We start from the raw sequence: 26,040 nt of genomic DNA, 5'->3' as shown, positions 1-26,040 counted from the left end.
CCGGCGGAGGGCAGGTCGGGGCGGCGCTGCACAAAGGCGCCCGGGGCCGGGGCTGCGGGGCCGGGGGAGGCGTGTGCGGGCGCGCGGCGACGCCGGGGTGCGCGAGGTGCGGCCGGGGGCGCGGCCGGCGGGGTCCGGGCGCCGGGCGGGCGCGGGGCGCCGGGCTGCTGCCGGCCGCTTGGCCGACGTGGGCGACGGGGTTTTAAATGGCTGGAAGTTGTGGCTCCTCTGCCCCCCGGGTTTCCTGACTTCCTGTGAGAGGGCAGTGCCCGCCGCCCCGCCCCCAGGAAGGAGGGTGGCGGGCTGTGTGTGTGTGTGTGTGTGTGTGTGTAAAAGGCTGGCGGTGCCGCCCTCCTTTCTGGCCTCCCGCCGGCGGCGAGCCCGCTCCTCAACTGCTGCAGGGGGTGCAACCCCCGCCCGCCCAGCAGCCCCAGGAGCCGACCTGGGGCTCCTTGAAGGCTATTGATCCCCCCCAGACTGGGCATGGGGGCTTCTGCAGCTTCTAGAGGTGCCCCGCCCCTGCTCAGTGGGCATCTGCTTCTTTCTAGCCCTTCTGCGAGGATTCTCCTCCACGGTTCTTAATTTCAGGAAACCCTCTGCGCTCTACTCGGGTGTGTGTGTGTGTCTGTGTGGATTGTCTTCTAAGGATGACTGTCCTTGACGTGTGGCGTCTGAAGTTACCGCAGACCCTTTGACACGAAAAGGCCACAGGGTCATTCTCGAGGCGTGGTAATGTTTTCCTCCTGACGGCAGCCGCCGTTTTCCAGGCACTTGGAAGGCGAGCATGTTCAAAGCGTGGCTGTATGAAAGTTCTGATGTGTCTCCAAGTGAAGTATTTGTTGTCGGGACAGGCTGTTAACATTCGTGTTGCTTTATGGTTAAGGGATGGGAGGTAATTTAAAAAAAATTTTTTGTTTACGTTATTTTGAGCTGTGCTGGGTCTTCGTTTGCTGCGCGCAGGCTTTCTCTAGTTTCGGGAAGCAGGGGCAACCTTTCGTTGTGGTGAGTGGTCTTCTCATTGCTGTGGTTTCTTTTGTGTTCTCTGGGCTCTAGAGTGCGGGCTTCAGTAGTTGGGGCAGGTAGTTGTGTCTCAAGGGCTTAGTCGCTTTGCGGCCTGTAGCATCTTCCGGGACCAGGGATCGAACCGTGTCACCTGCATTGCAAGGCGGATTCTTATCCACCAGACCGCCGGAGAAGCCCCGGAGGTAGATTTTTTTTGAACATATAGGCATGTGTTCCTAACGGGAGGTGAATACGGCGAGGAAGGAAGGAACTTTGAACGAAGAGTCCACTCAGGTTCTGATTAAGATTCTGCCACTCAACTTCTGAAGGTGAGACCTTGGAAGATTCTGAATGTTACAGTGAAAGGTGGCTCAAAAATGTCCAGCTCCTGGCCACGCCTCTTTCATACCCAAACGCTGGGAAACGGTGGCCTGGAGGTGGATCTATATCCAGTGTTCCTTCCCAGATCCTCAGGATGGTGCCTGACAGGGCAGGATGTCTTTTGAGTTATCTTTTGGTCGGAGTAGATGGTCTGGCTGCTGGGGCCAGTATTTCTCTCTGTTTTAAAAAATGCCTTGAAAATGTTTCTGAGCAGACTTTGGCTTGACCCAGGCTCTAAAGACTTGTCCCTGAGTGGGGCAACTGGAAGAACCCGAGGAGCTGGGCATGTTGGTGTGACCCCTGGTTGCAGGAAGCTCTGCCGCTCTGGAAAGGGACTCTCTGGGGAAAAATGAGTTAAATGAAGTCTAATGTACCCTATTCCATGTGCATGCCCCACTATGGGGTGGTAGGTTTCTGTTCCTGCTTTATGGAGGACAGAAGTTGGAGAAGATTGCTAACGCACTGATTCTTATTGTGATGCCATCTGTATAGAGTGGTTGTCCATATATAGTCAATATTTTATGTATCTTTGGATTTTTTTTTAAATATACTACATTAGTTGTTGTGAGGCATAAGTGAAAATATGTAAATACTGCAGAAAAACAGTGTATTTGTAGTCAGTCATTTGGTGGTTCTTTCATTAATGAGAAAGTATCTGCTGAGTGCTGTTTTTTTTACTAGGTTGACAGAAAATGTGTTTTACGAATGTAAAGTACTTGAAGTGATGCAGTTGACAATTCTGAAAATAAAAGGGTAACAAACAGTTTTAAGTTAATTAAGACAGTGAATATGATGATGTGTAAAATTACTAAGTGGTAGCTTCCCTGATGCAGAAGGCAATGGCAACCCACCCCAGTACTCTTGCCTGGAGAATCCCAGGGACAGAGGAGCCTAGTGGGCTACCATCTATGGGGTCACACAGAGTCGGACGTGATTGAAATGACTTAGCAGCAGCAGCTTCCCTGATGGCTCAGCTGGTGAAGAATCCGGCTGCAATGTGGGAGCCCTGGGTTTGATCCCTCGGTTGGGAAGATCCCCCGGAGAAGGGAACGGCTACCCACTCCAGTATTCTGGCCTGGAGAATTCCATGGAATGTATATTCCAAAGGGTTGCAAAGAGTCAGACTCGACTGAGCGACGTTCACACTCAACACATTCATTTTTGCGTATATGAGAAAACTGGTGCTAGGAAAAAGCAGTTTAAGGTAAATCTGCCTAAAGTGGGCACTACAGTTTCATAGTAGTGGGAGAGAAGAGTGAAATTAAACTTTTATATAGAATAGTTTTAGTTGTACTTGCAAATATGCATTGTTTCGTTGAATGAATCAGAAGTGAAAAGGCAGCATGGTACCACATAGCATCATTGTGTTTCAAAATCATGCACTTTTGAGGAACCAATTGGGGCGGTATCTTTGTGGTTTCTTTAATTGTTAACTGTTCTAATTGTGCCACATCCTCATTTTTGGATGGCTTTGCAGTGATTCAGCCATTTTCCTGTTTCATTGACTTAATATTTTGCAGTTTCAGTGTGCAGTTGACCAGTTTTTTAATTGAACTGAACTACCATATCATGACCTCTCTGAGCACCACTCCCCTTGATAATCTGGTGCTTCTCAAATTTTAGTGTACATGGGAATCACCTGAACTTCTTAAGCCCCATGTAATACCAGTGCTGCCAAGACCTCAGACTACTGCTGTCATGTGGAAATGTGATGCCAGTCACCTTTGTAATTCTCAAGTTTTTAGTACTCACATGATAAGTAAGAAAGTTACAAAGAAGCGATGAGATAAATCTTATTATCATTTTGTCTGTATGACAGCTTCAGACTCCCAAGTGTGTTTTACACTTATAGTACGCCTCAGTTTAGGTTAGCCACAAGTTACATTCTCAGTAGGCGCATTTGCTTAGCAGTGGCTGCTGTGTTGAACAGCGGTGGTTCTGGAGTCTGCAATCTAAATCACTGCTGTTGTAAGTGAGCTTTCAGATTGGCTGTATCAGCAACCCTTGGGAACTTGTTAGAAATGCACATTTTTGGGCCCCACCTCAGACCTACTCTCATTGGAATATCTGGGATTTCATTAATCTGCAGCATATGACTACAGAATGTGTATGTGGTGTTTTGGATATGATTGCAGAACAGGAAAATTTCATTAGGGGAAAATTAAGGAATATGGTCTTATTGTCAGTATTGATTCATGGAGTGTGATGAATATACTGTACTAACGTAAGATGTTTGTAGTCTGGGGAACAGTGTGCAGGGAACTCTGTACTATCTTTGCAGTAAATCTGTGAATCTAAAACTCATCTAAAAGAACGTGTTTTTAGTTTTTTTTTTTGCCACACCGTGTGGCATGTGGGATCTTAGTTCCCAGACCCGGTGTTGAACTGGTGCCCCCTGCAATGGACGCTCAGAGTCTTAACCACTGGACCTTCAGGGAAGTCCCAAGAATGCTTTTTTTTTTTTAAAAAGAAGGTCTCCAGGTGATGCCGTCTTTCACTAAAAGTGAGACGCAGTGATCTGGATCACTAATACACTAATAGTGACCTGCACTACTACAGCTTGGGTGGGCAGGATGGAGGCTACTATTAGGTCTCCTAGGGTAATAGTAGTATTTTTGTATTAAAAGCTAAAACTTACAAAGCACTTAACATGTGCTAGGGATTATACCAAGTGCTTTATGCATATTTTCTTGTTTAACTCTCCCAATATGTGATATATACTATTAACCAGCTCCCTTTATCAAATGGAAAAAACACTGAGGCTCAGAGAGGTCGGCTGCCTTGTCTGAGGTTACTTAGCTAGCAAGAGGCAGAAACAGGGACATTTGATGAGGGACTCATTTTAAAGGCAATCAGTTCAGTTGTGAGTGTTCTCTTTGAGTAAGTGATAATTAATGTGAATGTTCTGTATCATGCATTCCAAAGTACTTTTTCTCTTTCCATTTTCATAAAGATCTTTTGAGGTGTGTTTCTTTTGTTTTATAGATAGCTCAGGTGCTGAGGGCCTGTGAGCTACTAAATGGCAAGCCCTGATTTAAATTTCAGTCCTCAGCCCTGAGTCCTGTGCTCCTTCACCACTGGAGAATTCAAACTATTAATACTTTTTGAAGTTAGAGCTGCTGTTGCTGCTGCTGCTAAGTCACTTTAGTCGTGTCCAACTCTGTGTGACCCCATAGACGGAAGCCCACCAGGCTCCCCTGTCCCTGGGATTCTCCAGGCAAGAACACTGGAGTGGGTTGCCATTTCCTTCTCCAATGTGTGAAAGTGAAAAGTGAAAGTGAAGTTGCTCAGTCGTGTCCGACCCTTAGCGACCCCACGGACTGCAGCCTACCAGGCTCCTCCATCCATGGGTTTTTCTAGGCAAGAGTACTGGAGTGGCTTGCCATTGCCTTCTCCGGAAGTTAGAGCAGTATCTTTAAAAGTTAACCTGAAAATTGCCTGTATGTTGCTGTATATTACTGGTTTGTTTTAAAAAATAGTTTTATTGAGTTACAGTATACATACACTAAAATAAAAGTCAACAATAAAACAGTGTGAACAGCGACATTGCTTAGGATTGTTCTAAGCAAAACAAGCCAGTCATTGAAGGTTATATACTGTATATGGCTGGTGCTTTTCTGTCTCCATTTGGTTTCCTTGAGGAAGCTGTGGTTAATGCGATGCTTTTTTATCACACTTTATAGTTTACTAAGTACTTTTTTCATGTTTTCTCTACCCATTCTCACAGGGATCTTCTGAAGTTTGTGTTGTTTCCTGTTTTACAGAGAGTTGTACCACAGTTGGTTTAGGCATTCACCAATTGATCGGCCTCTGGGTCATTTCCAGTTTCTTGCTGTTATGAATAAAGCTGTTACGGATGTTCATGTAAGGCCTTTGCAAGGACTTACGCTTTCATTTTTCTTGGATAAATACCTAGAAGGGGAATTTCTTGATCATATATTAAATGTATGTTTAACTAAGAAATTGCCAAAGTGCTTTAGTAGCGGTACTGCTCTGCATTACCACCAGCAGTGAATGAGAGTTCCCAGTTGCTGGTATCCTTGCCCTGCAAAATATCCTTAATGTGTATTTAAAGCCATTCTGGGGACTTCCCTGGTGGTCCAGTGGCAAAGACTCTCTGTTCCAAATGCAAGGTTCGATCCCTACCAGGGAACTAAGATTCCCACATGCCATAGCTGAAGATCCGCATGTTACAACTAAGACCCAGTGCAGCCAAATAAATAATAAAAATAAAACAAATATTTAAATAAAATAAAATAAAGCCATTCTGGTAGGGGCATAGTGATACCTGGTGTTTTTTTTTTTTTTTCTTAATATTTATTTATTTTTGGCTGCCTCAGTGTTAGTTGCTGCAGGCATGATCTTTCATGGCGTTGCGCAGGCGCCACAGCCCTGGGCTCAGTAGTTGCTGTGCACTGGTTCTCTAGTTGAGGCTCTCGGGCCTAGTTGTCTGGTGGCATGTAGTATCTTAGTTTCCCCACCAGGGACTGAACCCGAGTCCCCTGCATTGGAAAGCAGATTCTTAACTACTTGACCTCCAGGGAAGTCCCTGATATCTGGTGGTTTTAATTTGACTTATTTGAGTTTTGTTTAACAGCCTTATTGAGGTATACTTGCTGTAAAATAAACTGGACATATTTTAAGTGTGCATTTTGATAAGTTTTGGCATAGGAATAGGCCTGTAAAATCATCACCATTTTCAGGAGAGCAAACTTACACATCTCTCACCTCCTAATTTCCTTAAGCCCAAAGGTAATTCATTGCTCTTGTTCCCTGATAACTATTTCTGTGTGTTTCTGATCTGCTTTCTGTCACTGTTTATTACTTTGCATTTTCTAGAATGTTATGTAGATATAATCATAGAGTATGTGCTGTTTCTTGTCTGGATGTTTTTCACGCAACAAAATTATCTTGAGATTCATCCAGTTTGTTGTGTATATCAGTAATTTGTTCCTTTTTATTATTGATTGATATCCCATCGTTTGGATATTACACAATTACTTTATGTGGTCACCTGTTGGTGGTCATTGCGTTGCTTCCAGTTAGGGGCTGTTACAAATAAAGCCACTGTATACATTCATGGACAGGTCTTTATATGGACATGTGTTTTCATCTTCTTTGGTAAATACCAAGGAATAGAATCCCTGGGTCATGAGGTTGATGTATATTTCAAGGTTTTAAGAATCTGCCCAACTTTTCCCAAAGTAGTTGTACTGTTCTACATCCCCACCAGCAGTATGTCAGAATTCTGGTTGCTCCACATTCTCAAGAAATACTGGTATGGTCAGCCTTTTAATTTTAGTCATTCCAGTAGATGTGTGATGTTATTTGTGTTTTTAATTTGCATTTTCCTAAGGACTAAAGCGGAGAAGGCAATGGCACCCCACTCCAGTACTCTTCATGGGGTCGCTAAGAGTCCGACACGACTGAGCGACTTCACTTTCAGTTTTCACTTTCATGCATTGGAGAAGGAAATGGTAACCCACTCCAGTGTTCTTGCCTGGAGAATCCCAGGGACGGGGGAGCCTGGTGGGCTGCCGTCTATGGGGTCCCACAGAGTCGGACACGACTGAAGCGCCTTAGCAGCAGCAGCAAGGACTAAAGATTTTGGGCATCTTTTCATGGACTTCTTTACCATCAATAAATCCTCCTCCTTAGATATGAATGCTTGTCCATTCTTATCTTTTGCCCCCTTTTTTATTGGGTATTTGTCTTCTTGTTGACTTCTACAGTTTTTGTGTATTCTATGTATGAGTTCTTTGTTGGAAATAAGTTTGTGTCTGAGATATTTGTGACTGTGTTCATAAGGGATATTGGTCTGTAGTTTTTCTCTTTTATAACTTCTTTTTCTGGTTTTCGCATGAATACACGCTGACTTCATAGAATGAGTTGGGATGTGTTTTCCCTCTGTTTCAATTTTCTGTAAGAAGTTTGTTTAGAGTTGGTATTGTTTTCCTTACACTTTGGTAAAATTCACCAGTGGAGCCATCTTGGCCAGGAGTTTTCTTTGTGGGAAGATTTTTATAGTCAGATTCAATTTATATAATAAACATAGAATGATTTAGGTTATCTGTTTCTTAAGCAAGCTTTGGTAATTTGCCAAGGAAATGTGTCTGGTTCATCTAAATTGATGAATTTATCAGCATAAAGCTGTTCATAATAATCTCTTATCTTCCTTTTAATACCTCTAAGATCTATAGTTATGTCCCTTGTTTCATTCCTAATGCTGGTTATTTGTGTTTTTTCTCTTTAGTCCTTGATCAGTTTGGCTAGAGGATTGTCAGTATTACTGATCTTTTTGAAGAACCAGCTTCTGGTTTTCATTGATTTCCTCTAACATTTTTCTGTTTTCTCGTTTACTGATTTCTGCCCTGATTTTTATCATATCCTTTCTTCTGCTTGCTTTGGGTTTAATTTGCTCTTCTTTAGTTTCTCAGAGTGCAAGCTTACATCACTGATTTGAGACCTTTTTCTTTTCTGATTGTTGGCATTTGGTGTATAAATTTTCTCTGAGTACTGCTATAACTGCATCCCACAAACTCTGAGATAGCACCTTTTCATTTTCATCCATTTCATATCTCTTATTTGATTTTTTATTCGAACTATGGTTTATTTAGAAGTATGTTGTGTGAAGTGGTCAGAGTACATTATTTATGTTATTCCAGTCCTTACAGATTTATTAAGATTTGTTTCATGGACTAGAATATAGTCAACAGAAAATGTATGTTTATAAGAAACTACTGAACTAGCTGTACCATTTAGCATTCCTGCTAGTACTGAATGTGTGTCCAGTTGTTGGTATCTTTGTCAGCCCTTGATATTGTCTGTTTTTAAAAAATAACTTTATTATAATTGGTGGGTAGTAATACTGGGAGTTGGTGATGGACAGGGAGGCCTGCCGTGCTGTGATTCATGGGGTCGCGGAGAGTTGGACATGACTGAGCGACTGAACTGAACTGAACACCTTGTTTTGGAGAAGGAAACGGTAACCCACTGCAGTATTCTTGCCTGGAGAATCCCATGGACGGAGAAGCCTGGTAGGCTACAGTCCACGGGGTCGCAAAGAGTTGGACACGACTGAGCAACGGAACGGAACGGAATACCTTGTTTTGGTTTTAGTTTGCATAATTGGTTTTCTAATGTTTTGTAAAACAATTTAAATTTGAATGAGAAGAGTCATGTTTTTTATTTTTCTTTACAGTAGAGGACAGGAACCTGTAAGGCAGCAGTCCCTAACCTTTTGGGCACCAGGGTTGGTTTCATGGAAGACACTTTTTCCACAGACCTGAGCAGGGTGGTGGGGGCAGTGGTGTTGAGTAACGTGAGCAATGGGGAGTGGCTGGGTTCCTAACAGGCTTCACTCCGGTTCCTGTCTGCAGTCTGGGCATTGGGAGCAGAAGTGGTTCATCACTGTCTGTGTGCTACAGAAGGGCTACTTTTCAGTTTTCTAAAAGGCTGAATGTTCATTTGCCTTTCAGTATTTGCTTTTTAAGACGCTCTGTGCAAGCTGTTGAGGACTGAGGGATTTTATAGTTTTGGGGTGGACTTGTATAAACTGATTTAACTTACAGTCTCCATTTTGCATTCCCACCAGCAGTGCACATGCATTCCAGTTTCTCCACCTCCTCACCAGCACTTGTTATTTCTGTTGTTATTTTTACAGTAGCCACTCTCAGGGATGTGGCGTGGCATCTCATTGTGGTTTTGATTTCCTTTGATTTGTTTATTGGCCATGTGTGTATCTTCCTTGGAAAAATGTCTATTCAGGTTGTTTGCCTACCTGACTCTGCTTATTGCAATTTAATTTGAAGTAGATTGGCATAATTTAAGCTTTGTAATGAGTACTTTTTTCTTTTTTTTTAAATTATTGATGTCTGACTAGACCTTTGCAATGACCCCACCATGATAATCACTGTATTTGTGTTTTTGTTTTGTGAGCTATATGTTTTTGTTTTTTAAGCATGGAATTAGATTGAATGTAAATAGTCATTTCAGAGATTAGGAGGGTAATGTGTATAGTTGCAGAAGAAGGAAATGGCAACCCACTCCAGTATTCTTGCCTGGAGAATCCAATGTACAGAGGAGCATGGCGGGATGCAGTCCACGGGGTCGCAAAGAGTCGGACACGACTGAGCAACTTCACTGTCACTATTGAGTTGGTCAGGGCAGGGTGGCAGTTAATGCTTGGGTAACCAGTGGAGTCCTGAAGTGAATGGAGTTTTTCTTCTAAAGTGAATTATTAGAGGATTAGAGGTCTTATAAAACTTTGTAAAGACCAAGTTTATGATTTTCTCTTTAATATGTGACAATGATTAGTGATGTGAACTGAGACCCTGGGCAATGGGTGCTTCCCCAGAGGGACATCAAGGTGTTACAACAAGCACAGTGGGTGGGATCCCACAGCGGCAAGATGAAAATGATGTGAACCGTAAAAATGATAATTTCTTTTTTTTTTTTAAGCTGGTTACTTAATTTGGCTACGTGGTGATCGTGGCTTGCAGAATCTCAGTTCCCTGACCAGCGATTGAGCCCCGAGCCATGACAGTGAAATCCTGGGATTGTAATCACTAGGCCACTGGGGAACTCCCTTAGCTGATTATTTTAGAAAGTTCTTAGTGAAAAATTAAAATGTGGGACTCAGGTGTTCAGGATCTAGGAGGAAGAATCCATAGATTAGAGTGCATGTAGAGGGGAGTGAGAGGTGAAAAACATGGAAGCTGAATGTTGATCATAGTTCAGCTCAGTCGTGTCTGACTCTTTGCGACCCCATGAACCACAGCACTCTGGGCCTCCCTGTCCATCACCAACTCCCAGAATTTACCCAGACTCATGTCCATTGAGTCGGTGATGCTGTCCAGCCATCTCATCCTCTGTCGTCCCCTTCTCCTCCCACCCTTAATCTTTCCCAGCATCAGGGTCTTTTCAGAAGAGTCAGCTCTTCGCATCAGGTGGCCAAAATTTGGAGTTTCAGTTTCAACATCAATCCTTCCAATGAACACCCAGGACTGATCTCCTTTAGGATGGACTGGTTGGATCTCCTTGCAGTCCAAGGGACTCTCAAGAGTCTTCTCCAACACCACAGTTCAAAAGCATCAGTTCTTCCGAGCTCAGCTTTCTTTATAGTGCAACTCTCACATCCATACATGACCACTGGAAAACCATAGCCTTGACTGGATGGACCTTTTTTGGTAATGTCTCTACTTTTTAATATGCTGTCTAGGTTGGTCATAGAGGAGTGGTTTTAAATGTTCATGGGAAGCTACTATTGTATAGTTAGCATTTGATGACATAGACTATGAAGGAAAAGTAAGTTTAACCTGTTGCATCAAGCAAATATTCTTTTTGTTCCTTAGTCTTTTTAATAACTGAGTTTTTTACCTTTAGACTATCCTCGTGGTATCCTATGTCATCCCATTAAAATTCTTTGTGTGTGAGTGAATCTGAAAGGAGTAAAGGCTACAGTCCACGGGGTCGCAAAGAGTTGGACACGACTGAGCGACTGAATGGAATGGAACGGAAAAGCCAGTTTAATGGTTTTTAATATGAAAGGGCTTGATTGGAACTGTTTAGTAGAGTACTGAATTTATGAATTTTTGGGGAATACTGTAGGCTCCTCATTTTGTGCTCTGTCATTTGGGTCAATATTTATATTTCTGTGTAGAAGATGAGGTCACTTTAGAATGGACCCGGAGCTGTAACAACCACTGATAATGGAGAAGTCCTAGTACCTCTTTTTTTTTTTTTTTTTTGGAGTCAAAGATATTTTTTTCTTTTTTTTAAAGGAAAAATAGAGTACAATAGGTTTCACAGGTTGTTTTCCAAGAGCTGCAACTGGAGGCAATTATTTTTTTCTTTTACAATTCATTTGCTTGCAAAGACATTTCCCTCATTATTAAGAAAACCAAATTTTTGTACAGTTCTCAGAAATATCTTTCTCAACAATAGTTCTTAGAAGTCTCTTCCTCAGCAAGTAACATGTTAATGTGCCAGTTATCAGGGTTAGTACAGTTCCATATTTTAACAGACAGAGTCCTGATATACAAAATGGAGTTACTACTGACAAGTACTTCCATAGCACTATAGGAGTGGAGGTGTGGGAGAGGAGGATATTAACTAGATAAAATGATGAGAAGAAAATGTTGTGTTATATATTAATAAAAGTACAACTCAAATCGGCAGTCTTAAAAAAAAAAGAAAAATCTGAAGGCTTCCCTGCTGGTCCAATATTTAAGAATCTGACTTGCAATGCTGGGAACACCGGTTCGATCCTTAGTCTGGGAAGATACCACATGCTGCAAAGCAGCTAAGCCCATGCACCACAACTATTGAAGCCCTTGCATTCTCAAGCCTGTGCTCTATATCAAAAGAAGCCAACACAATGAGAAGCCAGCACACTGAAATTAGAGAGTAGCCCCCACTTGCCGCAACTAGAAAAAGCACCTGCACAGCAATGGAGACCCAGTACAGTAAAAAAATAAATAAACATATTTTAAAAAGGTGAAGAAAAACTTTCCAGAAGTGGGAAATAACCCAAGCTAAATTTTAGGTGTGGAGAGGAATAGAGGGCTACAAGGGCAGGCTGGAGGTCTAAAGGAATTCTGGCACTAAGTCTGTAGGTTGGATGTTAGACACAGGTAAAGGTAGACTTGATATGCATTTTAAAAGCACAGGATGCTTGGGGCTGGTGCACGGGGATGACCGGGAGGGAGGATATGGGGATGAGGGAGGTGGGAGGGGGGTTCAAGAGGGGGAAACACATGGACACCCCGGGGCGGATTCATGTCAATGTGTGGCAAAACCAACCAATAAATTAATGTAAAGTAATTTGCCTCCAATAAAAAATAAATAAAATGAAATAAAAGCACTTGAGCTTGAACTTGAGATCAGAAAGTTTTGTGCATACAATAGTAAATCAAAGATTGTGGAATGACATTTTCATATATATATATTTTAGGAAACTAACTTGATTGGGAAATTGTAAGATATATTTTATAATTGAAAAGGACTTGAGTCATGAAAACACTTGAGAAGAAATTTTAAAAGACCAGGAAAAGATCCTGAGACCTTAAACTTGGGCAGTAAATGGAGAATTTGTGGGAGACAGACTCCTGTAAGCTTTTTTCCCCCTATAATCATTAAAACTAACTCTACATAAACCCAGTCATGGAGAGACATGAAGTAACTTAAGTGTGTTAGTAAAACACCAGTAGTAAAACTTTTGTTAAACACAACATTATGACATATTAGCATAGAATTTCAATGTGTATAAGCTCACAATCATATTTTACATGTTATAACTGAAATCTGAGACATTGCTTTCATTTTATATATTGCATGCTGTAGCTCCTCAGTCCTTTGTTTCCCTGCCATTAAGTAAATGACTTTGTCAAATACAAATTTCTTTAAGGTCATTTAAATACATACTTTTCTTAATTTGAATGTAGAATAAAACTGTTGATTATTCTCACAATTCTGCTGCTAAGCTGCTGCTAAGTCACTTCAGTCGTGTCCGACTCTGTGCGACCCCATAGACGGCAGCCCACCAGGCTCCCCCGTCCCTGGGATTCTCCAGGCAAGAACACTGGAGTGGGTTGCCATTTCCTTCTCCCCTAGTACCTCTTAAATGTAATTTGTGTTTTGATGAGAAAAGCATTGTATAAAAGTAAAGAACAGATGGAACTTAAGTTTATTTAAAATGGGACAGCATAATGTAAGATATGTTCATAGGAATGTCAAGTACGCATGATACCACTTTTATTTTGAGTTACGGTTTAAGAAGATAGTTGTCTAATGATAGGAAGCATGTGAAAGCCAGGTTGGAAGAATGTGTCACTACAGGCTCCAAGCTCATCTTGTGTATTTCTTGCCCCCGCCCTTGAATCAGTTATTTCTCCAAAAAGCCTTGGTCCTTTTATTTGGAGAGTGGTATTAGAAACCAAATCTGAGTGCTGTGTGTGCTTGTTGCTGCTAAGGTGTCATTTCTCCTGACAGCAGGATTTATGTGTGGTGTACTAAGCAGTATAGACGTATATCTGTAATACTTGTTTGTGTAATCTGAATCTGTGGTAAACACAGGGAGTTGACATTTCTGTTTCTAGGTCTAATCTGTTATCACAGAATCATTCTAGCTTCCTCCCTTGCGTGTCGATAAATTCATATTCCAACATTGGGAAACTTGGTTCCCACCCATCTACGTTCTGTATACTTAATTACTCAATTCCAGTGTGCATATGTGCATAGCAGTATCAGAATTTTTAATTCATACTCCCACAGGAAATGTTGTTTATGTGTTAGTTATATGCAGTTCCTTTGTGTTCTTATAAACTTGACTTATTTCCACAGTAAGGGACGTCAGCCTCTGCCACCATTCCTGCTCTGTTCGGTGAGGTCATTCCGTAGATGTTCGACCATCGAGTCACATCTGCTTCCCTGCTGGGATTCCCTCGACCTCCTAAATGATTGTTTAGAATTTGCAAACATTGGAGTACATGCTTGTGTTGTAAAGATGAATGGGTTTTGACAAGTGCATAATGTGTACACCACTATAACATCATATAAAAATAGTTTATTGACCTGAAAGAATCCGCAGTGCTTCACCTGTGGACCCCTCCCTCCCTGCCTCTCACCCCTAGCAATCACTGTCTCTGTGGTTTTGACTTTTCCAGAATGCCACACAATAGAATCATTCTGCTGCTGCAGCTGCTGGTAAGTCACGTCAGTTGTGTCCGACTCTGTGCGACCCCATAGATGGCAGCCCAGCAGGCTCCTCTGTCCCTGGGATTCTCCAGGCAAGAATACTGGAGTGGGTTGCCATTTCCTTCTCCAGTGCATGAAAGTGAAAAGTGAAAGTGAAGTCGCTCAGTCGTGTCTGACTCTTAGCGACCCCATGGACTGCAGCCCACCAGGCTCCTCCGTCCATGGGATTCTCCAGGCAAGAGTACTGGAGTGGGTTCCCATTGCCTTCTCTGATAGAATCATTCTATATGTTGCCTATTCTGTCTATATATTTTCTTTCACTTAGCAAAATAAATCTAGGACTCACTTCTGTCTTCATAGCTCAATAGCTCTTTTCTTTTTATTACTGAATAGTAATGAAAGGTCCGTCTAGTCAAGGCTGTGGTTTTTCCAGTAGCCATGTATGGATGTGAGAGTTGGACTATAAAGAAAGCTGAGCTCAGAAGAATTGATGCTTTTGAACTGTGGTGTTGGAGAAGACTCTTGAGAGTCCCTTGGACTACAAGGAGATCCAACCGGTCCATCTTAAAGGAGATCAGTCCTGGGTGTTCATTGGAAGGACTGATGTTGAAGCTGAAACTCCAATACTTTGGCCACCTGATGCGAAGAACTGACTGATTAGGAAAGACCCTGATGCTGGGAAAGATTGAGGGCGGGAGGAGAAGGGGATGGCAGAGGATGAGATGGTTGGATGGCATCACTGACTCAACGGACATGAATTTGGGTAAACTCCGGGAGTTGGTGATGGACAGGGAGGCCTGGTGTGCTGTGGTTCATAGGGTCGCAAAGAGTCAGACACGACTGAGTGACTGAACTGACTGACTGAATAGTATTGTTTGTCTGGCTGTCTCACAGTTTATCCTTTCACCTGTTGAAAGACGTCTTGATTGCTTCCACTTTTGGGCAGCTGCTCTGAACATTGCATGCAGGACTTTTTGTAAAAATAAGATTTCAAATCATCAACCTTGTTGATAGATTGTGTGGTAAGACACACAATTCACTTGTGTAGAAACTGTTAAATGACTTCCAAACTGGCTCCACCATTTTGTATCCCCACTAGCAGTGAGTGAAAGTTCCCATTGCTCTACATCCTTATCAGCATTTAGTGGTGTCAGTTTTTTGGATTTTAGCCATTCTAGTAGTGGTACAGTGATATCTCGTTTCAGTTTGCTATTCCCTAATGACACAAAGTTGAGTATTTTTTCATGTGCTTATATTCTTTCATGATGTGTTTTTTCAGATTGTCTTCCATTTAAAAAGTTGGTTCTTTTGTTGAGTTTTAAGAGTTCTGTGTATGTTCTGGATAAAAGCCCTTCATCAGACATCTATTTTACAGATATTTTTGCCTTGTCTGTGGTTTGTGTTTTCATTTTCTGTATCTTTCACAGAGCAGAAATTTGTAATTTTAATAAGGTCTTCTTTAATTTTCTCTTTCATGAATTATGCATTTGGAGGTACATTTAAAAATTCATCATCAAACCCAAGGTCATATTACTTCCTTTTAAAATTGAAATATTTTGGGGACTTCCCTCCTCTTCAGTGGTTAAGGATCTGCCTTGCAATGCTGGGGTCAGGGGCTCAATTCCTGGTTGGGGAACTGAGATCCCACTTACCACAGAGCAGCTACACCTGAGCCCTGCAATTTAGAGAGTCCGTGCCCAGCAATGGCAAGGTCCTGCATGATGCATCAAAGATCTGTGCCGCAACTAAGACCCAAATCAGCCAAATAAATACATATTTAAAAAATAAATTGGAACATTTTCCCACTCTTGAAGCAATCAAAAATTCTTAGGTCCCCCTCATTTCTGACTAAGGAAGACTTCCTGGAATAGATCTTTCTGAAATACTGTGAGCAAGTATCACTTTTATTAAAAGATGCTTGCTCTCTGAAATACTTCTTTTGTTGTTTCCTCATTTTTGTTTCATATTTAAATCTGGTTTTGAATTTTCTTTATCAGTTTATGCTTGACTGTGTTTTCTACTGCTTTCCAGTTAACTGATTATTTCCTGTATCCTTCCTATATTTACTGTTTCTTTCTGACCAGAATAGTTTATGACAGCAATCAGTATATTTTGCTTGTCTTCTTTAGGCCTAAAGAAATACCTTATATCCTGTACATTTTTATTCATAGAAAACAAGGATTGCGCATTCAGAAGAAACCTTAGGATCCCTATCATGGCCTATGGTTTCTTGTTAAGTAAATGATCTAGAGAACTATTTGGTGAAATACTTTCTTATTCTGGAACTTACGCTGGAGTTGTTTTTAACTTTTTTGTTGTGCTCATTAGGGTTTATTTGATTTCTTTAGTAGAGGCCTGTTCAGAGAGTATTAAACAAGTACTTGTAAAGCTGCTGGAGGACTTCGTGTGAAGAATTGGTGCTTAAATTGTGGTATTTTTAAGTGGATTGGTACATATGTGAAGCTGTATTAGCATTTTGTTGTTCATGGTATTAAAATTGTCAAATATTTAGTACATATATATCAAATTTGGATATTTGGTCTTAGATTTGGTCATTAATTATGGATACATATTATCACAGTCCTCTTGAGACTTTATTTGTTTACTTCCTGTTGTACCAGGTAATGATCTCATTCTGTGAGATGTAGTTGATTAAAGCAGATGTCCTGGGGGAGGAAGATAGCATTTGCTGAGCTGTGTAATTTGTGCTGGGAAAGAAATGAGAAAAATTGTAGACAGAAAGGAGGAGGCCATTAAGAGTTTAAAATAGCATGGTAGAAATGTATCTGATTTGGTGGGGAGAGAAGTAAAAGTTCTAAACAGTTGTGCGTGTGTTCTTATTGAATACCAGGAGAAGGCCCATGGGTGAGAAGTGCTTCGTGCCTCAAAGAGAAGCAGTGGTTGTTACTGGACAGCAGACGTGCAGAACTCTATCCTAGTGGTTGGGTTCTTAGTAGTTGTGTGTGTGTGTGTGTGTGTGTGATGAAAAAGGGTGGAGGAGTGTGGTGATGGGTGTTGAGCATATTTCAGTAAGTGGAGTGTTGTATTCAGAGGGTGGTGGTGTTGAATGAGTAAGGATGCTAACCAAAATACTTGAGAGGTTAAGATAGCAGGATAAACAGTAGTATGTAATAGGGCTTCCCAGGTGGCTCAGTGAAAAAGAATCTGCCTGCAGTGCGGGAGACGGGAGCTCGATCCCTGGGTCGGGAAGATCCCCTGGAGGAGGAAATGGCAGCTCACTCCAGTATTGTTGCCTGGCACATCCCATGGACAGAGGAGCCTGGCGGCCTACAGTCCCTGGGTTGCAAAGAGTTGGACCCAACTTAGGGACTAAACAACAGCAACACATAACCTAAAGGGAAAATAATTTGAAAAAGAATATATGTGTATGTAACTGAATCTCTGTGCTGTACAGCTGAAACTTGCACTATATTGTAAATCAGCTGTGATTCAATAAAAAATAAAAAAGAAGAATCCACAGTTTGGGAAATAGAGGAAGAAGCAAACCAAAATTAAAACCATCAACATCCGTTTTAATACAGCTTACGTTTTTAAATAAAAATAGGAGCATAAGTTATCCACGTATTTGCAGATCAGTTTCCCTTAGATCTCAGTTTTTAGAGTGTGTATGTGCTGCGTGCTAAGTCATACTGTTGTTTAGTGGCAGAGTTTTGTCTGACTCTTTATGACCCCATGAACTGTGGCCTGCTAGGTCCCTCTGTCCATGGGATTTCCTAGGCAAGAATACTGAAGTGGGTTGCCATTTCCTATTCCAGGGGAAGTATTTTAGGGCCATCCCACAATTTTATTTGTACGTATAGTTTATAATAGGGCTTTTCTCTTCGTATTTGTTATGTCCAACTTTTCTTAGATCTTGGATTGTAATACATAATTCCTGCGATATGTCTTTCTAGAAGTTTATTATTTTAATCATTTCAGGGGCTTCCCACTTCACCCCCCCCCCATTCCCTTGTAGCTCAGTTGGTAAAGAATCTGCCGGCAGTGCAGGAGACCCAGGTTCAATCCCTGGGTCGGGAAGATCCCCTGGAGGAGGAGATGACAACCCACTCCAGTATCCTTGCCTGGAAAATCCTATGGATAGAGGAGCCTGGTGGGCTGTAGTCCATGGGCTCGCAGAGAGTCGGGCACGACTGAGCGACTGACGCTTGCTTACTTACTGACTGACTGTCTCAGTTCCTTGTTATTCCCCCCTCTCGCACTGCCCCCCCTCCGGCTCCTGTCACCTGCCTTGTATCTAACTACCAGTTCTGTCTGCAGTCTTTGAACTTCTTCTCCATCTTTCTCCGCCCTGTGGTTCTTTTACAGTAATGAAAACTGTAGTCTGGGCTACCCTTGCTGAGTGTAGTGAAACTGCCTTATCATTCTCGCTGACTCCTCCTCCTCCTTATCTGTGTGCGGTCTGTGGGGCAGGTGTGGTGGCAGGGACGCCTCTCACCACCCCACGCCCCTCCCCTTGCAGTTTACTCCTTATTCTTTTTACTTCCTTTGCTCCTTTCCTGTGGATCAGTGTCTGACCAGCTCTGGTTCACCTGGGCGCCCCTAACCTTCTGTGCATTTCCTTATTTGTTCAGTATCTTCAAAGGTGTTTCTTAAGTTGTTACTTCCTGAAAAGTAACAAATCGCCTGAGGATAATTATTTCAGTGTGGAATTTTGAAAAGCTGTAGTGAAAAACTTTTCTGTAGGTAAAAGGATTAACGCTTCTAGTGACTAATGTCCTGGTAATGCATGAAAGTAAAGGCTGAATGATTGGAAGCTTAGAATTTCTATTTACCGTGTCAGGAAGGACTGGGTGGATTTGGCAAGGTAGTTTCTGGCGCGGTCGATTCTGGATGTGGTGAACTTTTAGGTGCTTGTTGGAACACCCCAGTGGATCTGGCGGTTGTATCCTAGTTGTCTTTAATCTAGAAGACTCCCTCATTTCATGAAACTGATTGTTTAAAGCATTCTGGTGTGTTTCAAATAGAATGTCTCACATCCCAGGTTTATTCCCCACCCAACAATTTTTACAAAAGTTGTTTCTCATGTTATTACAATTTTCAAAAAGTCATTTCTGTCAGGATAACAGATGGAAATGAACTAGGAGGGGCAGTGGTGAAGTATACTTTGTGTTTTTATGTGTTTGGAGGGTGTTGCTGGACACAGCCCTGATGTGCAAAATTATTGGTGTTCCTTATAGCTGTTGTAAAAAAAGTCATGCACTGCCAGTAACATTGCCTGCCTTAGTCTTCTTTCAGCAATCCTGGTTAAAGTTAATGAAATTTATTTTTTTTATAGGTTTAAATGTAATACTGGATGTTTAGTTCTTCTCAGGTACGTTTCTTATTTTTACTATTTTTTGAAACAGCATTACTATATTAAATTCATTATCCAAGTAGTTTGTGTCTACAGAGTGAATTTGAGTTGCAGAAATTGTGTGACTAGTTATCACCTGGGCTTTATCTGTTACGGAGGATGTCGTCCTCGGGGTGTGGTGGTTATGGCACATACAGTGTCAATCATGCAGTGCCCAGTACTTGGGTACTGAGGAAAATTGGTAGGCTGTTGTGGGACCTTGTGTAAACATTTCTGGTATAGTCAAGAGTTACTCAGGTTTGCCTGAAAATTCTCAAGTATTGGGCTGAGTGTGTTTTCCTGGGGCTGCTGTATCAAAGTGCTGCAAACTGGGGACTTAAAACTACAGAAACTTGGGTCACTTCCTAGGGGTCCAGTGGTGAGGGCTCTGCGCTCCCACTGCAGGGTGTGTGGGTTCAATCCCTGGTCAAGAAACTGAGATCCTGCATGCTGTGTGGCGCAGTCAAAAACACCACCAAAAAAACCGGAAATGTGTTCACTTGTTCTGGAGCCGGAGGACTGAGTATTCCAGGGAGAACCTTTCCTCGCCTGTTCCAGCCTCTGGCGCTTGCTGGCAGTCCTTGGTGTTCCTTAACTTGTAGCTGCTTCACCCCCAAGTTCTGCCTCTGTCTACACGTGGCCATCTCCTGTCTTCCCTCCTTAGAAACTCATTGGATTTTAGAAAAAAAGAAAGTGAAGTCTCTCAGTTGTGTCCGACTCTTTGCAACCCCATGGACCATAGCCTACCAGGCTCCTCCGTCCATGGAATTTTCCAGGCAAGAGTACTGGAGTGAGTTGCCATTTCCTTCTCCAGGGGATCTTCCCAACCCAGGGATTGAACCCGGGTCTCCTGCATTGCAAGCAGTCGCTTTACCATCTGAGCTACCAGGGAAGCCCATTGGCTTTTGGACCCACCCTAATCATTGCAACTCATCTGAGGTTGACTGCATCTGCCAAGACCCTATGTCCAAGTATAGTCACATTCACAGGTCCTGTGTTACGACTTAGACATACCTTCTTGGGAAACCTCATTCATCCCACAGTGGTTGGGGCCTGACTTGAATTGAGCAAAATCGACCTCCTGTGATCATTTTGAAGCTTAAATGCTGTATTTTACGAGGTACTAAAATATTTGGAATTGGTATAGAAATAAAAGTGAATCCTAGATTTCTTAAGTCAGTTTAGGGCTGTTTCTAGTAGATTTTGAGTGATGTGTATATAATTTATTTTTGACATTTGCAACTAAAAAGATTGGATATTTGTTGGAGTTCGTGGAATTCAGCTTAATGAGGATTGTGGTCCTCCTGGGGTGGTTGTAAGAGGAAACAAAAGTAAATTAGCAGTTTATTTTCTCCGTTAGTGTGTGTATTTTGCCTAAAAATAACTGCTTTTTTTCCCCAGTGAAAGTGAAGTCGCTCAGTCGTGTCCTACTCTTTGCGACCTCGTGGACTGTAGTCTACCAGGCTTCTCCATCCATGGGATTTTCCAGGCAAGAATACTGGAGTGGGTTGCCGTTTCCTTCTCCAGGAGATCTTCCTGACCCAGGGATTGAACTTTTTCCCATTAATACTAGGAAATTAAACTTCCATATTTGGATCACTTTTTTTTTTTTAAAGCTCACTCATGCCCTTGATTATTTTAGAAAATAGAGAATTTTCTAAAATTCATTGACATTCAGGATGATTGAAATTCTAGCTTCAGAGAGGGTTTTAGGTGAGACACACAGTGAACCTGGCTTAATGCCTGGCGCTTGGTCAGTGCCTAACATGCGTGTATTATTGTTAGTGAGCCTTTCTAAGAGAGAGAGGGAGGTGTGAGCAGTCAGGAAGAGAAGGAGAGTTCCTCTCACCTCTTATTTTTGATAGTTGTATGTCTGACTGGTTAGCGTATTTGCCATTTCAGTCATTGGTTTGGCTTTGGTCATAAATGATTGAAAAATGTAGATTTCCATTAGAATGAGAGCATTTTTAATACATAGAGTATTAGGCACAGGTTTATGAGATTTGAAGGTATTGTTCTTTATTATGTGATGCTTGTGAATGAATATTAAAAATCCAGACCAGGTTAACTTTTTTCTTTATTCTCTTCCCCAGTTAAATAAAAATAGCTGCATTGATCCAACAAGCCACAAAGCCACAATGTGGCAAAGCGTCCTTTCTGAGAGGTGAATATTGCTGAATGAAGATGGCTGACAGAGGCGGGAAGATTCTTCCAGGGCCCGTGTACATCGAGGTGGAGTATGATTACGAGTATGAAGCGAAGGACAGAAAGATTGTGATAAAGCAAGGGGAGCGGTACCTCCTGGTGAAGAAGACCAATGATGACTGGTGGCAGGTCAAGCCAGATGAGAGTTCCAAAGCATTCTACGTGCCAGCCCAGTACGTGAAGGAGGTGGGCCGCCGAGCCCTGATGCCACCGGTGAAGCAGGCCATGGGGCTGCCGAACCACTCTGTGAAGATGGCGCAGGGTCTCCACCTCCAGAGGTCTTCGGAGAATGTGAACAGGTTGCCCGAACTGTCAAGCTTTGGAAAGACATCTTCATCTTCTGTTCAAGGAACAGGTCTTGTTCGTGATGCCAATCAGAATTTTGGGCCCAGTTACATTCCAGGTCAGAGCGTCAACCTCAGCCTGGACCTGACCCACAATAATGGAAAACTCAACAGTGACTCACATTCTCCCAAAGTTTCTGGCCAGAATAGGACACGCTTATTTGGTCACTTTCCCGGTCCAGAGTTCTTGGAGGTAGAGAAAGCTGGCTTCTCCCAGGAACAGTCTTGTGATTCAGCAGGAGAAGGCTCCGAACGGATCCAGCAGGATTCGGAGTCTGGCGATGAGCTGAGCAGCAGCTCCACTGAGCAGATAAGGGTAAGACCTACCGACAGGTGGTGATGCAACACTTGTGCCACCTGCAGAACCATTTGATTATAGGTGTTATTTTCTTTTTATTTAAAAAAATTTATCAAAGTATGGTTGTGTTAATTTCTGCTCTACAGCCGAGTAACTCATGTATGCATTTATATATTCTTTTTCCTATTTTTTCCGTATTGTTCACTGCAGGATATTGAATACAGCTCCCGGTGCTATACAATAGGACCTTGTTTTTTACACATTCTTTATTACAGGTGTTCTTTTAATTAAAATCTTTGTAAGACTTAAAAATTGTTTTGCTTTATGTTTATTTTCAGAGTACATAGGTGTTTTTTTTTAAACTTTATTTTCAGAGTACTTTATTTTTTTAAATTTCAGAGTATTTTTTTTTTTTTACTTTATTTTTTAATTTTTCTTTTCAGAGTACATAGGTTTATCCAGAGTGAGAGAGAGAGAGAGAACATGTGAAATAACTTTTTGGCTGATGGAGGTTCACTTTTAAGTTTTCCCTAAGTATTCCTGTTCCTCTGTAGGACTAGAACTGCCCCAAGTTTGGACACTTCTTTTACTAGAAACATTTTGCTTTCTGACTGCACTTTCTCTGACTTGTTTTCACTAAGTCTTCAAGTAATAAAGTAAGGGAAAATGTCATAGGAATACTAACTCTTGTTGTTTGAAACTTGTTTATTAACTTTGAATGTTTAAAAAATACATATATATATATATAGAGAGAGAGAGAGAGAGCTAGTTTACACACGTTTATCTGTTCAAGCACTTTTGTGTCTTAAGGGTCTTGGAAAAAATTTTGTATCTATGGTTTGATTTCCCCGCCAGCCCCGTCCTCTTGTGTGTTGTCTATTTTGAGATTAATTTGTGCCAGTTTGTCAAGTAAAGTGAAGTAATTTTAAAAACATGCATGAAATTGAAACTTGAATGTATTTAGAAAAGTTTAATATTAAGTGAATTTGATAAGTTTTGGGCCTAAAGCTCTGTTGTAAGATCTCATCAGATTAAGTCAGTGAATAATTGTGAGGCTGCTCTTTGGTGTGGTCTGATTGTAATGAAACTAGTATATTCCTTTTCTTTTATAGGCTTTAATTTTTCTCATGACGTTCTGAATGGAGATAGGAAAAAGGGAAGGTTCTCTGGAAAATCTTGTGATGCTTGAGGTCAAGGCAGTTACACGGAGAGTGCTGTCAGCTTATCATCGTTCTTCTTAGTCTTTTTTTCAGTCCTTTTGTGATACTTTGATGTAGACTATACAGCGTGTTCTGGAATTTTTCTGTACCTGACTCCTTATTGTACCAGTTGCACTTGGGAAAGGCATGTGTTATCTTTTCCATCTGGCCATCACCACTGTTTCACACTTGAACTTACGCTTTGTGTGTGGGCCCACTAGAAGCCATCTGTTCTTTTCATTGTGCTCATCTTAAATTCACTGTGTAGAAGGTCATGCCTCCTGATCTCTCATGGACTGTTTGGAAATCCTGTTAGATTTCTCTAGCCAGACCCTGTCCTAACTCTTCATGGCAGTTGTTGAAACCTTTTCCATTTTATTCAGTTCTCTCATTCACCTGCTTTTCCCTTCTCTCTTACCAGAGAGTCTTTCCTCCTGTGTCACAGCAGAAATGTAAGCCTTGGGATGGGAACTGCTTCCGTTTGGGAATGCATGCCCAGCAGTTAATTGAGCTGACTTTAGATTTGAATCTGGGTCCATCTCTCTTACCAGCTGAGTGATGATTGGGGCAAATTGCTTAACTTCTGTGTGTCTGTTTCCTCCTCTTGATGTGGGGATCACAGGTGAGTTACTTTGTACCTCACATGCTTAGAACTGTGCCTGGCCTGTAAGTAAGTAAGTAGGTCTCTACTACTGCTTGGTAACTTTCTCCCAGATCTCCTGGCTAAAAACAGTAAACAGTTATTATCTCGCAGTTTCTGTGGGTCAGTCATTTAGAAGCAGCATAGTTGGTGGTTTTAAAGGCTTAGGGTCTCTCATGAGGTTGCTGTCTCATGAAGACTTGGCCGGGCTGGGGCAGCTGCCTCTAGGATGGTCACTCACATGGGGCTGATTGGGCCTCTCTGCAGATACTTGGATATTGCATCTAGCTTTTCCCTCAGAAGGACTGCGTTGTCTTCTTACGGTCTGATGTTGGAAGTTGCATGCTGTCATATCTGACCACACACCCTGTTCTTTGTGGAGGAGACCACACAGGGTGTGGGTATCAGATACTGGGCGTTGGGGGCCGGCTGTCCCGGTCTGCGTTCAGTACCACAGAGCTGTCCTCACTGTTGTTGTTTCTCTCACTGTTATTTCCACCATGAAACCTACGAGCGCATCTGTGTCAGCAGTCATCTCTCCCAGCACAGGCAGTGCCAGCGTGGCCTCTCCTATCAGAGGGTGGTCTCTTCATATTTGTTCCCTCTTTTTCAGAAACCTCCTGTCAAACATTGTGTAGTGGTGTGCTCATGTGGCTTTAAATTCATTATTTACCAAGTTTGTCCCTTCAGCATGTAAATTGGCTCATTTTTTCCTGTTTTAATAAAGCTTTTTAGTAATACCTTCCCCTCCGAGGATCACCTTCCCCTCTTTACTGGCCACTTCTGGGAAGAGTTGCAGGTGTTTCCTTCTCTGCATCTGCTTGTTTCCTGCTCCTTCCTTAATCTGTTCTCGTATGGCTTCAGCACCCCGTGTAAACAGCTTCGGCTGAAAGCTACCCATGGTCTCATTGTTGACCAATTTACAGACATTAGAATATTTTTATACATTATCAATGCCATGATTACAGTGAACAATATGAATAATCAAAATGCAGTGTAAAGTAGTTTTTCATTGAGGCATATCACGTAAGCAGTTGTGTGAAGTGTAGTAATCTTGATGACTGTGCTTCTGCACAGCATGAGCCCCGTCCCAGTCAGGAGCCACACCCCCACCCTCTATTTTTCTGCTAGGAGATTTCCGTTTTTCTGACATACTACCATTGATCAGTCGCCTTTAATTAAACTTTGCATTCTAAGAAGATTGTAGCTTCTTAAGCAATTGTAGGAAGTCATATGGAGGGATCGCCCATGCCCTCTGTCCAGTACCTGCAGCGGTGACATCTTGGATAACACCACAGTTGAAGTGTCGACATTGGTACAGTCAGATGCTGACCGTTTCCATCAACAAGAGGACCCCTTATCACCACACCCACTACCCCCCAACCCCAATGCTACTTAACCCCTCGCTGCCACTAATCTGTTCTTCATTTTTATAATATGGTCATTTCAGGAGTAGTATATAAATGGACTCATTTAACCCTTTGGGATTGACTTTCATTCAGCTTAATTCTTGAGAGACTGGTGCAGGTTGTTGCTGTATCAGTTTCTTTTTGTTGATGACTAGTATTCTGTGGTATGGATGTACTGTGCTTCACCTCACCTGTTGAAGAGCATCTGAGTTTCCAGTTTTTGGCTATTACCAGCAAAGCTGCTACATGTAAACATTTCTGCACGGATTTTTCTGTGAATTGACCTTTTTATTTCTCTGCCATGAATGCCCACGAGTATAATTGCTGTGTGCATGTTTTATTTTTCAAGAAACTCCCAAACTGTTTTCCAGAGTGGCCATACATTTTCATTAGCAGTGCTTATGATCCAGGTTCTCTGCATGCACACCAGCATTTGGTGTTGTCACTTTTTTTTTCCCTCTTTTTTTGGCTCCACTGGGTTTTTGTTGTGGCATATGGACTTCTCTCTAGTTG

At 42.0% G+C, this 26,040-nt stretch overlaps 1 protein-coding gene across 10 annotated transcripts in view; it reads left to right on the top strand.

Moving 5' to 3' along the window:
- The window catches only part of ARHGAP12 (Rho GTPase activating protein 12), a 121,539-nt gene that overhangs the window by 231 nt on the left and 95,268 nt on the right, over nt 1-26,040 (top strand). For 6 of the 10 annotated variants that reach the window (XM_055429713.2, XM_055429704.2, XM_055429697.2 and 3 more), the window contains exons 2-4: nt 19,376-19,411; nt 20,834-20,921; nt 21,526-22,297. In XM_055429713.2, coding sequence (XP_055285688.1) covers nt 21,611-22,297 — 687 coding nt within the window. In that variant the 5' untranslated portion in view covers nt 19,376-19,411; nt 20,834-20,921; nt 21,526-21,610. Of the gene's footprint in view, nt 1-275; nt 1,332-19,375; nt 19,412-20,833; nt 20,922-21,525; nt 22,298-26,040 lie in introns of those variants that run through there. The other 4 variants (XM_088844055.1, XM_088844054.1, XM_055429672.2 and 1 more) reach the window with 4 other exon arrangements.

Source organism: Moschus berezovskii, chromosome 15, assembly GCF_049115385.1.
Source record: "Moschus berezovskii isolate FMDL1 chromosome 15, NW_MosBer_1.0, whole genome shotgun sequence".
NCBI lineage: Eukaryota > Metazoa > Chordata > Mammalia > Artiodactyla > Moschidae > Moschus > Moschus berezovskii.
This window is presented reverse-complemented; position numbering and strand designations above follow the sequence as displayed.